Source organism: Falco peregrinus, chromosome 6, assembly GCF_023634155.1.
Source record: "Falco peregrinus isolate bFalPer1 chromosome 6, bFalPer1.pri, whole genome shotgun sequence".
Taxonomy (NCBI): Eukaryota; Metazoa; Chordata; class Aves; order Falconiformes; family Falconidae; genus Falco; species Falco peregrinus.
Genome location: NC_073726.1, coordinates 63,920,702 through 63,934,699, shown reverse-complemented (window position 1 = coordinate 63,934,699; position 13,998 = coordinate 63,920,702). Strand labels below are relative to the sequence as shown.

The window sequence follows — 13,998 nt, the reverse complement described above, 5'->3', positions numbered from 1 at the left end:
CTCCTGTCATCTTGTATGTTAGTTGTCTTTAGCCATTTTGTGTTTCACCAACAACCCAAAATTCAGTTTTTAAGCTTTTTCAGTACCTTGGAGTGGTAGAAGACCAATTGCTGCTGAAGTTTTTGTTTTATTGCAGTGCCCCCTCTTTTAACATGTCAGCTTCTAATAATGCTTTGTGTGTGTGCGTGTGAAAATGCAAAGAAGTTATTTAGCTTTGCAGTATTGTTGTTATCTTCAAAATCTGCTCTGGTGTAATCAGAATGACAGTGGTCGAAGATCATAATTTAGAAATGCTGCTTTGAAATATATATACATGATACACTGGGCCACAGTCCTGTCCTTCTCTTAATACATGCTCACTCAGGTTAAAACACCACAGAATTTTATATTAGCCTTTTGTAAGGGAACATAGGAGAACAGTCATTGCAGACTTGACCACAGATCAGAAGAATCAAATTTCAAGGATATTTTACATTCTCAGTCCATTTATCTCAAAACTAAATATAGCTGCTAATGCCCAGTAAAAGTAAAAATGGTGAGATTACTGGATAGATGGTCAGATATATGGGGAGAGATTCAGTTAAGTTCTGAAGTTTCTAGATCATGGTCCACGGATCATTTGTAGTTCTCAAAGCATTTTCTGCCCCTCTGCAGAGATACAGATTTCACATGGTGTCATTACCACTTGTTCTTGATCACAATTCTACATTACAAAGGAGCTATCAAGAAAGAAATCCTAAAAAAAATTTTACTTGAGCACCTCATGTAACTGAGAGTGTAGACTGGGCTGGTATTAGATGTGGTTGCTGCAGTTTAAAATGAGAAAGGAATGATGTCTTTTATTAAGATGCATGCTAAGAAAATGCTTATGAATTTCTGACCTGTTGTGTTTGATTTCTAGGTAATAGCAACTGAAATTGTTTATATTTTACAAATTTTTAGTGTGATTATTGAGCTATATGAAAATATGTTCACTTTGTGGACAGAGAGAAGGTGATCGTTACTAAGCATCAGCATTTGTCAGAATGATGGAAACATGTCTTGTTGGCAAAGCTCAAATCTAAAATCAAGAAGAAAATCACAGATAAAAAATAATGTTTTGTGATGTTTGTAGAATCAAGATACTAATGGATATGTAATTTGTAGCTAATGATTTATCATTCAACTCAATGCAGGTGTTACAACTGCTTTACCTTGGATGTTGTTGGTAGTGTAGCTTTTGGTACTGAGGTGGATTCTCAGAAGAATCCTGATGACCCCTTTGTTAAAAACTGCAGAACATTCTTCGAGATGTCCTTGTTTAAGCCTCTCCTCATTCTAATACGTGAGTATACCTTTGTCTACTTCCTTATGGTAACTTTCTAATAGTCATTCTGAAATTGCAAAACATGCTGAAGCAGGAGCAAGAAGATGTATAGCAGACTTCAGTTCAGAGGTATTCAGAACGCAATCGACACGGCAAGTATACCCTCAAGATTTCCACCGTGTGCTCTACCAACTCTTGTCACCATTAATGTAACTTCCTCCAGAAACTGAGATTCTGGGAAGGCAATGCTCCAGGGTGATCTGAGTGGAAGGTTTCTGGGTCCTGTAGTTTCCACAATACCTCTTTCAATACACTTCTGCATTAAACCAGGGTAACTGCCCTTCAGAGTCTGTTGTTCTGCACTTGGCTGCAGTCCTACCCATAAACAACAGTGGGCTAATAACCCTCTAAAAGAAGAGGGGTGGAGGAGCATAAGCAGGTAGTATTAAGTCCTCCAGATTCTTATTTGAATAGCAGCAGCAGCCTGGTTGATGGCTGCAAAGGATAAAGATTATAAGTGCCAGCACAGGCTGTCATTAAGAGAATGCATTTATTTTCAGATGAATAGATAGGGAGTGCAAGAATGGCATATAAAGCCATTCAGATTCTAAGGCATGGAAGCTAAGGCTTCACAGTGACGTTGGCCTGGTTAATGCAGGGCAGTAAGAATCGTGGCTGAGGAAGCCACAGCATAATCAAGGTGGCTGAGGTTTTGCCATCTTGCTATCTAGACCTGCACAACAGTGTCAGGTGGCACAGTGGCAGCGTTTCCTGTGCCCATCTGATCCTGCTGGCATTACAGATTGCACCTGCACTAGCAGCACATGAAATGCTTCCTTCTGGAGTTGTGTATCCAAAATGTCCTGGGGTTAATGTTTAACCTGATTGCAAAGTGTGGTTTGTGACTAATTGCTGAAAGGACAGAAATGTCCCCCTATATGTTTAAGACAGTGTCCTTTGTTAAAGTTTCTGTAGTGTTTGTGGTTGGATGCCTTGGTTGATGTGTTTCTGCTGGTGCATTATGTAGTCTGAAATTCCATACTGTGTTGCCCTGTGGGCAGCACAGGAGTTTTCCGATGACTGATTTGTTAGTCTTAAGCTGTTCCTAAATTAACGAGGGGTTTGTCAAGGTGCAAGACTCTACTCAGGTTTCTGATTATAAAGACCACAGACTGGAGACCATTCTTGTGATAATATCCCACTTTCAGAGTCTGTGGCCTGCTTAGATAAGCAAAATAAAACAGAAAACCAATATCCTAACATTGGAGAACTATAAATGAGAATGACTAGTACACAACTTCATCGACCAGTGCCACGGGCTGCTAGGCTAGTTCAAGATCCTCCAACTTCTGTATGTAACTATTCGAGTAGGCAGGGAAAATGATTTTCCCCTTTGTTGTGGAGGCTCTGTGGCATCAAGAAGCTGAACTGAAATTCTGAAACATTGTGGAAACAAGCTCAGAAGGCATCTGTCTGGCAGGGGAATCCTGGCCAACTTGGAATTTCTAAAAGGAAATCCTTTACCAGCCTATGGGGGTGGAAGAAAAGGAGGGAGAGGGAGAGAGAAGGAATAAAAACAGGTCTCACAAAAGTAACACATCCCACTTGATGAGTTCTATAATATTAATGAACGGAGGGGGATATTATATGCCTTTACAGTCCAATTCAGTGTTTTCTTCTTTAAAATCTCTTACAGTTTCTTTCCCATTCATAATGATACCATTGCTCCGGATTTTACCAAACAAGAAACAAAAGGAACTGAATGGATTTTTTATTCAAACTGTAAAAAATGCAATTGTCTCCAGACACCAGCAAGATGCAGCTGAGGTAAGGCTATTTCTATGATGAATGTATGGATAAGCAAGTGTTTAGAGGAAAACCTGGAAGTGACATAAGCCTCAGTTGCAAAAGCAAACTCAGTCTGTTTGAACATTCAAAGCAATTTAGTGAAGATTTTATTCATTTTTAGCTTTATGCACCATCAACCAGGCTTGGTTGTTGATGCCGAATTGTTAACATATTACAAGAAAGGTTGCTTCTCTTTGTATTTCTGTTCAAATAAGGATGCAGAAACCACTGCCTCTGGGATGACTTTTCAGCCCAGTTTCTAGACCCAGAAGGAAGGATTCACCCTGTAGAATTTTTTCTCAACTTAGGTGTTTTGTCTGTGTTACTTTTCCCTAACAACCAGAGAAAAGGCAGCCCCCACTGTGTTTCAACTCAGTCAGTACCTGGGAGCTGAGGCAGATTTTATATGGTCCTGTGATGCTTCCTACTGCTTTTGAAAATGGAGAGGACCTGAATGTCTGGTTAAGAGCAGACACTTGCTATTGAGAAGGCTAAAGAGAAGGGTAGTAAATTCTATCTGAAGTATGCAATGAGTATGCATTATTAGCAAATCGTTTGTTAGCCATGTATTCCTCTTTCATCTGGACATAAGGTAGTTCTGGCGGTTTTTGTTTTGTTTTATATGGAGTATCTGAAGGCACGTACATTTTTATGAAAGTCTATTTTTGCTATATGAAGTATTTGGAATATAGGCATGTACTTCAGTTCTGTGATACAAAAGTTCTTCAGGTCTACTTGTCCTTTTGGACCGTTCTTTGCTGCAGACTGCGCATAATATCCCTAAAAATAAGTTAACTACTTAATTATGGATGTGTAGTGAGAAACAAAGAATATCAATGAGAATTCCATTTTAAAGGTAACTGAGACAAGTTTTGCATATCAATTGACGTGAAACAGGCTACAACACACACATTAAGAAGCTGTTAATATTGAAACGTGAGAGATGTTACCACTTTGAGATGAAGAGGAATTCTGATGGGGTTACAGCACAGGTGAGAATGGGTCCTCCCAGCTTTGTCTCACAGCTTAGCCCCACAGCTACCACTTTTCAGAAAAGAATTAATTTTAGTTTACCCTACATTATATCCAGGACACATTTAAAAATCAAATTGATTTTCAAATACATTAATGCTCTTTGCTGTGTTATGTATTCTGCTCCTTGACTTTTTTTACAGTGAAGTCTCACTTCTGTATTTGCAGAACTTTATCACCACGTGCTTCTTGTCTTTTCTCTAGCCCACCTTTACGAGTCTTTGCTCCCACTAGCCCTTAGGTCTTTGTCTCTGTCCTTTATATCCAGAAGATTGTAAGTCCCATTGACCAGCCACAAACAATTCATGATTCATAAACTTGGTTCCTGTCCCAGTCTGAGTGCTGGAGGAATATTTTCTAACAGGGATGGTGTATCTAAGCTGCTTGCAGACACCTCATTTCTGGTGCACAGATCCAGTGTGAACTTCTAATGGCATTCTGGTGTGGTTCTGTGTATGGAGAGTTTTGAATCAAAGATTTATGCTGAAGGGGTCTGCATGAAAACTCTGTTCTGTGTGTCAAATATAAAAGGATAAAAAGGACAATGAAATAATCTAATGTGGATTAAAAATTAATAAAATCAAATGTATTTCTGTGGCAGTAGCACTAAGGGCATTGTTCATGGACTACATCTATTGCTATACTACAGATGGTCATTCCCTCAAACTGCAGACAAAGGACAGCGGGGTGGGTATGGTTAGGAGAAAACACAAAGAAAAGCAAGATTGTATTGATAGGAGCAGGAGGCAGCATTCTGTGCATATGCAGCCTATTTGCAGGTTTCAGTGGTTGATGGAGCAGAGGTTTAAGATTATATTGGGAGGGATGTTGGGAGGTGCTGTAAGAGATAACACAAGGCAGTAGCTGCCTAGTATCAGGGCAGTGTGGAGGAAAGTACAAGGTCCATGTTTGACTTAACAGTGTATGCACAAGTCCATGACTGGCTGTGGTCCTGCCTGCGCCTGGAGTTTTGCCTAGTTTGCAGAACTGGCATATGGGAACTATTTCAAACGCTGGGAGTTAGACACTTAAGACCAGATTTCTGAGTGCATTAAGTCCCCTTTGCAGTTCAGAATCATTAGTGTGGCTTTCAAAAGCCAAAAAAAGCCCTGGAAATTTTGGAGCTTCCTTTTTTCCCTTTTCACTGCCAGTCTTGTTACATACTCTTAGAATTTTGACTATTTTAGGTTGGTGGCACATGAGTCGTACTCCAAGTATAGGCAGTTTAATAATTTGCTAGGAACATAAAAATGGTATGTGAAACAGATCAAAATGCAGCTGTGCCCAATTCAATGCAGAAACATAATCTGTAGAGATTAGGTGTCCCAGAGCGCCCTGCATTTGAAGGACAATTATGTCGTGTATCGTAGGTCTCAAATGATGAAATGTACCCACTGAAGTCAGTTGGAGTTTTGGCACTGAATTTTAATGAGGCCAAGATCTAACTGGTAGCTACTGGTTCTTTGTGCTCATAATGGGAGCTGTAAGCAAAGTCCTGCTGTGTCCCTGTGCTGCACTAGGGCAATGGGCATTCCTTAGGTTGCCACATTCCTAGATGTTACGTTACGTGCATCTTTTATTTCTCATTGATTCCATCACCACTAAAAATGCTTTCTGGTTCTTTTCTTGAGGGCAGAGAGAGGCAAAAAAAAAAAAAAAAACCAACCAAAAAAACCCAACCAAAACCTACCTTTGGAACAAACTGTAAAACAATGAAAAGCTCCACAAAAGTGATTCAGCTGAAGCTTGTCTTCCTCTCATCTGCAGCTAATGTGAACAAAGAATAAAGAAAGGCCAAAAAACAATGTGACAAGCAAAGTCAGCCTGTTATCATCCCTGTTCTATCAGTAAATGAAACAATGCTTCTGAATGCCTAAAGATAATCCCATGGGCAGATAGTAATTTTACAGCCAGGTTTAGATCTAATAATACGCTTGCAGCTTATATGAGATCTGTGATGTCACTTTCTCTCATCCCATCGGCTAGTGCTGCAGATGTCATTTTAATTATATATTATCTTTCTGTGGTCGGTCAAATAATTTAAGTCCTGGATATTCCACTCATTTGGCTTATGTACAAAAACATTTAGAGGCTGTACTTTAGAAATTTTGATATATTACATTTATTCATGGATTCAAATTATTGTAAAATGCTGTTCCCACTATTTACAGAAGAGCAAATTCACCATGCTCAGAAGAAACAGCACAAATTTAATGCACCACTTAACACCTACTTTGAAGACTCCAGCAGGATTTAAGTGTTCAAATACCTTATCCTGATTATCTGCCCAGGTTTAAATTTTTCCCTGAGGCAAAATGTTTCCAGAAACAGGGCAGATAGACGTTTGTTTGTTTCAATAAATGGTAGTTTGATAGATTTTCATTTAATAATCTGCTATGCAAATCATTATTCACGTAAGAGTTGTTTTTCTATCATGTTATAGCCGAGTTCTTAACCTACCAGTCTTTTTTTAAACGATATCTAGATGAAGAAGTCTTTCATGGTACTAAAACTGAGACTCCTTTCTAAAACTGTGGGTGTAAACTAAGCCCCCCCCAGCAGATGAAAGGCCAGAATTTCATTTGTAATCCATAGTAATAACAAAAATTGGAATGTAACAATTTAAGGATATTGCAAAACATTATTTTAGGATAATCACAACAGATCTGTGGGGAAATCTAGTTTTCAAAATATGCACCCTTTAACAAGGAGAACTGGAGAGTTCATAGAGGCTGCAACACAATCTTCTGTTTTTTCCAGTCCTACTGTCTACTGTGAATGCATGATTCAAGGTCACTGATCACATGCCAGGCAGGTAGTGACCTGATGGTGTTTTTGATGATGATTAGCTGTTTCTTGGTGGTCTCAAGCCAATTTAAAATGAGAGAGTGACAAAGCACAATGACATATCACCAGAGCTGTGTTCGTTGGCATCTTGGTTGGCAGTTTAGTCAGTCTGGCTGGAGACCTGCGGACTACCTGAATGCGTTCGGGGTAAGTGCAGAGCAGGCAGAAGGAACAACGGGAGAAGAGTGTGAAAGGCTGCACTGCTCTGAACCATGCTGCCTGTGAGCCACATGGTGTAACGCCACAAAGAAGCTGTACGGTGCTGTCAGTCCTGGTGGTGGTCTGGCCTCCCGTGAACTGGTATGGCCCTGGGGTGCTCTGTACTCTGCTGTGCTAGGCCTAGGTCAGAAGAGGTTGTCGTCTAGTCAGCAGCTGCCAGTGAACAATTGCAACCCGCTCCAGTTTTCCCCACTTCCCATCCCTGCTCCTGGCCAATCCTTTCCTGATCCCAGGTAGGTACAGCCAGTGGCTCTGCTGCCCCCGGGCTGCCTGTACACCTGAGCAGGCACAAGCAATTCCTGATTAGTGGAGATTTGATTTTGCAGCATCAGCCATGGGAGCCTAAAATGGTCAGGAAACTGCATTTTGAGGAAGTCTGAAACTAAGGTATTTAAATGCTTGCGAAGGGGGGAGAACAACCCTTTCTTTCTCTACGGACCAGCAATAGGAAAGTGCTATAAGGAAGCAGTATCTTTTAATATCTTTCTGGGAAATGATGGCCTCGTTACAACTTCAATCTCTGGAACACTGATTCCTAGGGAAAAACGTGCAATGAGCTCCCCTAAACACTTTACCTAAGGGGAGGAGGGACATGTGTGTGTGTACCTGCATTCTGGAGGATAAGGGACAATCTGAAAACCTAATTACTGTGGCACTCTGTTCTCTTCTCTTCCTTCCCCAGCAGTTCCCTGGAGTTTTTCCTTTTCGTGAACTAATGAACTATTTTATTCAAGAGCTGCTTGAAATGAGTTGAGCAGAGGTAATCCTCCTGAAAAAGTCTGATCCTTTCCTTGTCAAGGGAAAGCTATACAATTACTAAGAAAACTTAGTTAAAAATTTGCTAAATGCTATGTACATTCCAGGAGCTATGTGTGTGTTTGAACTGTGGAAATGCAGTACAGATGTTAAAAAGTAAATATTTTTCTAAGGAAACAGCAGATGGGAGGATTAGACACCTTCTAATAGTGTGCAGTTTTCTTGCCTTTGTAGAAAACCGAGCAAAACTTGTTTATATTTGAAAGATCGTGATGTCCATTTAAGGATACACACCGTATGGCAATATTAAATAATCCATTTTATTGATTAATAAAGTCAGTAAAACAAAGGATCAGTCTGGTTCTTTTGTTTTTCTAAGTCTGTAGGAGGGAGGCTGCAATTCTGTTCCACTGGGCTGTTCTCACGGTTTGATCATGTCATTATCTGCCGCCTTTGTCAGGAGGAAATGTGAAGTGGGCTTTCCAGAAAGATAAATGTGTGTCTTAAAGTTATAAAGGGAATTTGTGCTAAATATGGGGTTTGAACCCAAATCTTCAACCTGTATCTCTGCTGTTTTAAGCAGAAGGGTGTCATTCCACTGACTATGTTAAAAACCTTTTGAACATCAAATCTGGTGTCTGTGCTTGGGCAGTGTACGGTGATTCTAAGACGAAAAAAGTGGCAGTATGTTAAAAGGCATTTTAGTTATTTGCTTTCTTTTAAAAATCAAGACATTACTGCTTGCTTTTCAGATTATGTTCCTTCCTTCCCGCATTTGAAGAAAAATTCTTCTTTTTTTCCCTTTTTTTTTCCCTTAAAGATGTAATTAATTTTATAACTTCCTCAGGATTTCTTAAGTGGCCATTTAAACATAGCAAGGTCTCAAAACCTCAAATGGAATGAACTTTGAAATTCCTATTACTTTTGGTCACCAGTTGAAATTTCTTGATCAGTCTGTTGTTATCTTTCCAACGATGAATTGCAGGCCTATGAAATGTGATCTTTTGGTTTCAGGCCTGGGCTGAAGTGTCTGGCTGAGGTACTTTCATCATGAAATGCAGTTCTGCAGTCTGTCTGCTCAAAAGAGATCAAGGACAGAATAAGCAACGAGAACAGTGACTTTCTCACCTCCCTGAGGTGTGTTGATGGGCTAGCGGGAAGGGGTTTGCATTATTGCTGCATCTGTCCCAGTTCTGCAGCCCAGCACACCTGTGAGCCCAGCGCTTTACTAGCACTGCAGTCACGCGAAGACAGCGAATGTCTGCTTGGTTACCTGCTGCCAGCAAGCACATACCAGGTCTGCTTGGTATCACTCACCCTTTGCTCTTACTGAACCATTTCTACTGCTTCCTTGGTTATGGATCAGAGTACTCATGGATCCTAGACTAGGCACAGGCAGGTGGTATCATGTATATATTATCTACCCTACTCCAGCAAACCCTGCAGCGACTGTGACAATATAATCTTGGCATCTGCGACTCTTTCTCCAATACCTCCATCTCTCCCCACTCTCTTTTATCTTCTTGAGCCGCTGCCGTGTGTCTTCCTTTCTTCTTAAGGGGGTGACAGGAGCAGTGTCCCTATCTCATATTTCACATGTTCCACATGAGCTGTCTCACTGACTTCTTGGAGCACCGCTCACATGCTTCAGTTTGCAAGAACATAGACTTGTACCAAAGGGCAGAAATGAAAGCAAAGAACCAGGGTGTTCATACTGATTAGGCTGGTGGAAGTTTTTGCATATCCAGAGTTGTCAAGAATGATCTTGCAAACAGTACTGGGACATTGTCTCTGTGCAGGAAAAGCTAACCTTACTTTCTAAGACTTGTGTGGTGGAGCTCCTTCAGAGGGCCTTAAAAAAAAAAATGGTCACTTTGCCCCTTTCTGAGCAGAATGGGAGGTTCAAATGCTCCCTATAGCAGCATTAATCCACAGGGAGTCATTAGACCAACAGGATGCTTTCAGAGTTACAGGGAGGAAGATCTTTAATGCTTCTGTCAGTAAGGTTTGCATGCATTTTCCTCCTGTTTTCCTCAGCCGGTGCAGGAAGTGAAAATGGACATTTGGCTTGGCTGATATATGAGAAGCATCTTTTAATTGAGAAGGGAGGGATTTTTTTGTGTTGAAAAAAGGCTTTTTTATCCAGAGTAAAAATAAACAAACTCACATGCTCGGTTGTTGGTAATGTCAAGAGTTTTAGTGACTTAAAAATTGTGTTTATGTGATAAAATCAGTCACTTAAAATACTGTTTATCAAAAATCCAGGCCAAAAGATAGCTTAAGCACTCTTCCACATAATGTTTGCTGTGGAAAAACTGGAGGAGGAAAGAACTGAAAGGCAAATCTTTCTTTTTCAAAGAAACCACCCCATCGCTGAAGGAGAAATCAGAAGTCAATCTCTCTCTCTCTCTCTCTCTCCCCCCCTCTCTCTTTCTCTCTCTCGTTTGTGGCCAGCCTTACTTACTCTTCCTTCTAGGTGCTGGCTGTTGTGGCTGTACCCTGTTTTTCCTGTTCTTGATATTGAAGGAGAGGGAGTGGTCACATCTTCATTATATGTGTCCATAAAAATAAGAAGAGCAAGAGCTCATCGTGCTTTGAAGGTGAGATCCAGCAAGCACAGCTCTGTGTCACAGTTTTTGTGGTGGCTTGACCAGCACAGGCAAAAAATGGAGGATGAACAAGCCAAAAAACCAAAGGTGGCTGTTCCTTATAAATGCCTGGGTCTCTTGCTTCTCCTCTGCAACCTAGACGTGGCCCACCCCATCATGAATTTTTTGCTTTACCCTCCCGTATGATGGCAAGGGGACCCTGTGCTTGTTATACAGAGAGAAGTTCAAATGTTGAAAATCCTGTTTATGCCTGTGGTAATTCCCTGTAGGCGATAACGTCAGTGCTGGCCACTTGTCCCAGCCTGATCCTGTGCTAGTAATGAGTATTCGCAGCATGCATTTCAATGTCTGATTAAATCTTTCTGAAAGGCCATCTGTTTGAGGAGGATGTGGCATAGACTTTAATACTTTTTATACCTAGTACTCAATACCGCCGTTTCATGACCTTAGACATAAAGTTTGTCCCCTGGTTAGTTAGCATCCATCCTTATACTCCAATTGGAGAAAATAATTGGATCAAGGCTGTTGCAACCTGTTGGGTCACTGTGTGTCTTTGGGGAAATGTTCCCGGGTGTTGGGTCACAGAAGTTACACATACCCAATGAGACTTTGCTGTGTCCGGGGCTGAGAAAAAGGTTTCTGTTTTCTGGGAAGGGAGTAAAGCATCTCCAGCTGCCTTTCTTTTATAGCACTTGGAGCAGAATCTGATGTAGTCATATATCTGTTGATACATGCCAAATCAGTAAGTAATCTGGCCTTTCTGCTGCATGTTCTCATCTGTGCAAAATATCCAGCATAAGCAGTGTTACATCTGTCTTTCAGTGTCATTCTCCTATAGGCTTGGAAGCAGTTTCCCTTTGCGATTCCCTCAGCATAAAGTAAATCTTCTCTAATGTGCCTTTTCCCGTTCCTTGTTCGCTGTCGTTTGTTTTCCTTAGTGGTACAGTCTGGGTATTCATCCCTTTGGCTGAAAGGAAAAAATGTCACCCTGAGGTTGTGCACATTACCTTTCTTTTGTAACTTTTCTCTCTTGCAGTTCCTCATCTCTTCTGTACGTTACCCTTGCGGTCTGTCACTCCCCAGTTTCTCAGAAGATCCTACTTTAGGTTGCTGGAAGCCCTTCCTTTTTCCTGCTTAATCTGTGATCTGTTCTTCAACCCGGGTGTGGGGTTTTCAAATCAGCAAACAAAGGGAAACATGCCATAAAATGAAATCATCTGGAGATTAATTTTCTGCATAACAGGGTGGTGGCCTTTAATGCCAAGGTAGGATATAAGACGGGATATAAAATCTAATCTTCATTTACTTAACCTTTTTTTTTTTTTTTTTTTTTTTTTTTTTTTTACTTTTGATCTAAATCTGCAAGGGATCTGTTTGCTGGGACTGGGGGGTTTATATATTTACCTTGCTGTTCAGAGCAATAGTATGTTTGGGTACTTTTCCTCTACAGACATTCTTCTGATGTATAACTAGAGCATAGCATCTAAATTCTTAATTTAGAAAAAAAAAATCACAAATTGACTGACCTAATTGCAATAACACAGCTTTCCCTTTCTCTGTGAGTTTTAACATTTTCAGTTTTGTATTATATTTCATCCTTTTGTTCTTTTTTCCTTTATTTGTTATTGGTTCACCATCCTTCCTTCCCGAGTATCTCCCTGAACTAGGAGGGGAGTTGCAGCACTTGTGGTATTTAGTGGGTGATCTTTGAGTTTGTCTCTGTTAGCCTCTCTGTGTCTCTGTTTGCCTACAGTGACCTCTCACAGCCCCACACACTGCCTTCTTTTTGCAATACAGTATGACCTTTACTGAAGCAGTTATGAAAAAGCATTCCATGATATTTCATTCTGGTTCAACTGTCTTGTCCATCTGTTGGCATGTTTTGATCTCTGGAGGTTTTTCCCTTGATCTGTCTCAACTGTTGGGTATCTACTTTGCACTCCTTTGATATTTCTCCCTTTTCTCTTGTGTCTACTTACCTTAGCAGATGCATACCCCTACTTACGAGAGGCACTGACAGCCTGCCTTGCAAACAGAACCATTTATGTGGCCAGCATTTGGATGCCAAGTGCATGAAGTTGCTTTTCTTTTGAACCTGGTGGCAAGTCAGTCTGACCATCTTGATACACAAAGGTGACCAACTTTGTTTGCTGGGGCAATTCTCTTCTTGCCACCATGCCCAGGCTGCCCTGGGGGCTGCCTCTCCCTGCCTCAGCCTGCTGGAGCCATCACAGCAGAGACCTTTACTAGACCCCATCCGGATGCTCGTGACCGTAGCTGGAGTTTGAGGATGATTTAATCTTATAGTTACTTATTATGGAAAACGACAGATTGTCTGTCACTGGAAACCTTGAGGAGGGGCTTTTTAAAATGTGCCCTCGTTGTCAGCTGGCTGCGAGGCAGGAATCCCTGCATGGTGTTCCTCCGTCTGCCTTTTGCTAAAGAGCAGCCTAACAATTGCAGCGATTCCTCTCCCTCCCCAAAAATCCACCTAGGAAATCCTGCATCCACGGCAGTCAATGGCAGCCTTGCCTTGGCTTCACGGACTGTCTGTGCAGGGCTTTCTCCACTTTCTTTGCAGTGGCTACCCTTCATTTTTCCCTACTACTGGGATAAGCAGGCTATATCTAAGAGAGACAGAGACTAGAGGGGAGCTGAACACCTCCTTTCTCTCTTCAACAGAAATGTACACTTTTTAATAATGTAATCTCAATTAAAAACATGCCAATTAAAATGGGCTTTTTAGTAGGTCTCTGGGGAGAGCAAGCCATAATTCACATTAAAATGTAAAGCTTCAGAAGCAGGGAGAGCTAGGTGCATTGCAAGTGCCCAAATATTCAGTGATTTTAATTACAGTGGAAACTTGATAAATTGCTTTGTGCCACAATCCATTATTAACAGCTTAATGAATATCACTGCTGCCTGTTTTAAACTGCTCCACAGTGAAAATTATTGTCAGTATTTCAGTTGTGAACTCTGATATTCAGTGTGTTTGTGACTTGCCCCCTTAAAAAGAGGGGGAGGTTGAAAGTCTGCAGGCTTGGCTTTGGGTCTGGGTAAGTTCTGCCAGCTGCAGCATCCCAAGAGAGATACAAGAGGGAAGATGGAGCTTTTGTGTTTCACCAGTATCGGGACTGGCCAGGGGTTACATCTGCTCCTTGCACAGTTTAAGAGCAATGCCATGGCTGTTCCCCTGCTCCAGAGGGCCCTTACGCCGAGTGCTGTTTCTCTGCACGGTACCCATTAGGCTGGAGGGCTGTTTGGGGTGTCCACTCAGGAGTAAAGGGAAGCGGTAGGTAACAGTCCATGATCAAGCATGCTGATGAGCTTAATTTGGAGTGAGCAAAGTGCAAGCTGGTTTGAATGTTCCAGGTTTTAGCT

At 41.2% G+C, this 13,998-nt stretch overlaps 1 protein-coding gene across 3 annotated transcripts in view; it reads left to right on the top strand.

Annotated features, from left to right (window-relative positions):
* TBXAS1 (thromboxane A synthase 1) overlaps positions 1 to 13,998 on the top strand; it is a 230,993-nt gene that overhangs the window by 138,132 nt on the left and 78,863 nt on the right. For all 3 annotated transcript variants that reach the window (XM_027784040.2, XM_005235576.4, XM_055809336.1), the window contains 2 exons: positions 1,176 to 1,324; positions 3,003 to 3,133. In XM_027784040.2, coding sequence (XP_027639841.1) covers positions 1,176 to 1,324; positions 3,003 to 3,133 — 280 coding nt within the window. The remainder of the gene's footprint in view (positions 1 to 1,175; positions 1,325 to 3,002; positions 3,134 to 13,998) is intronic.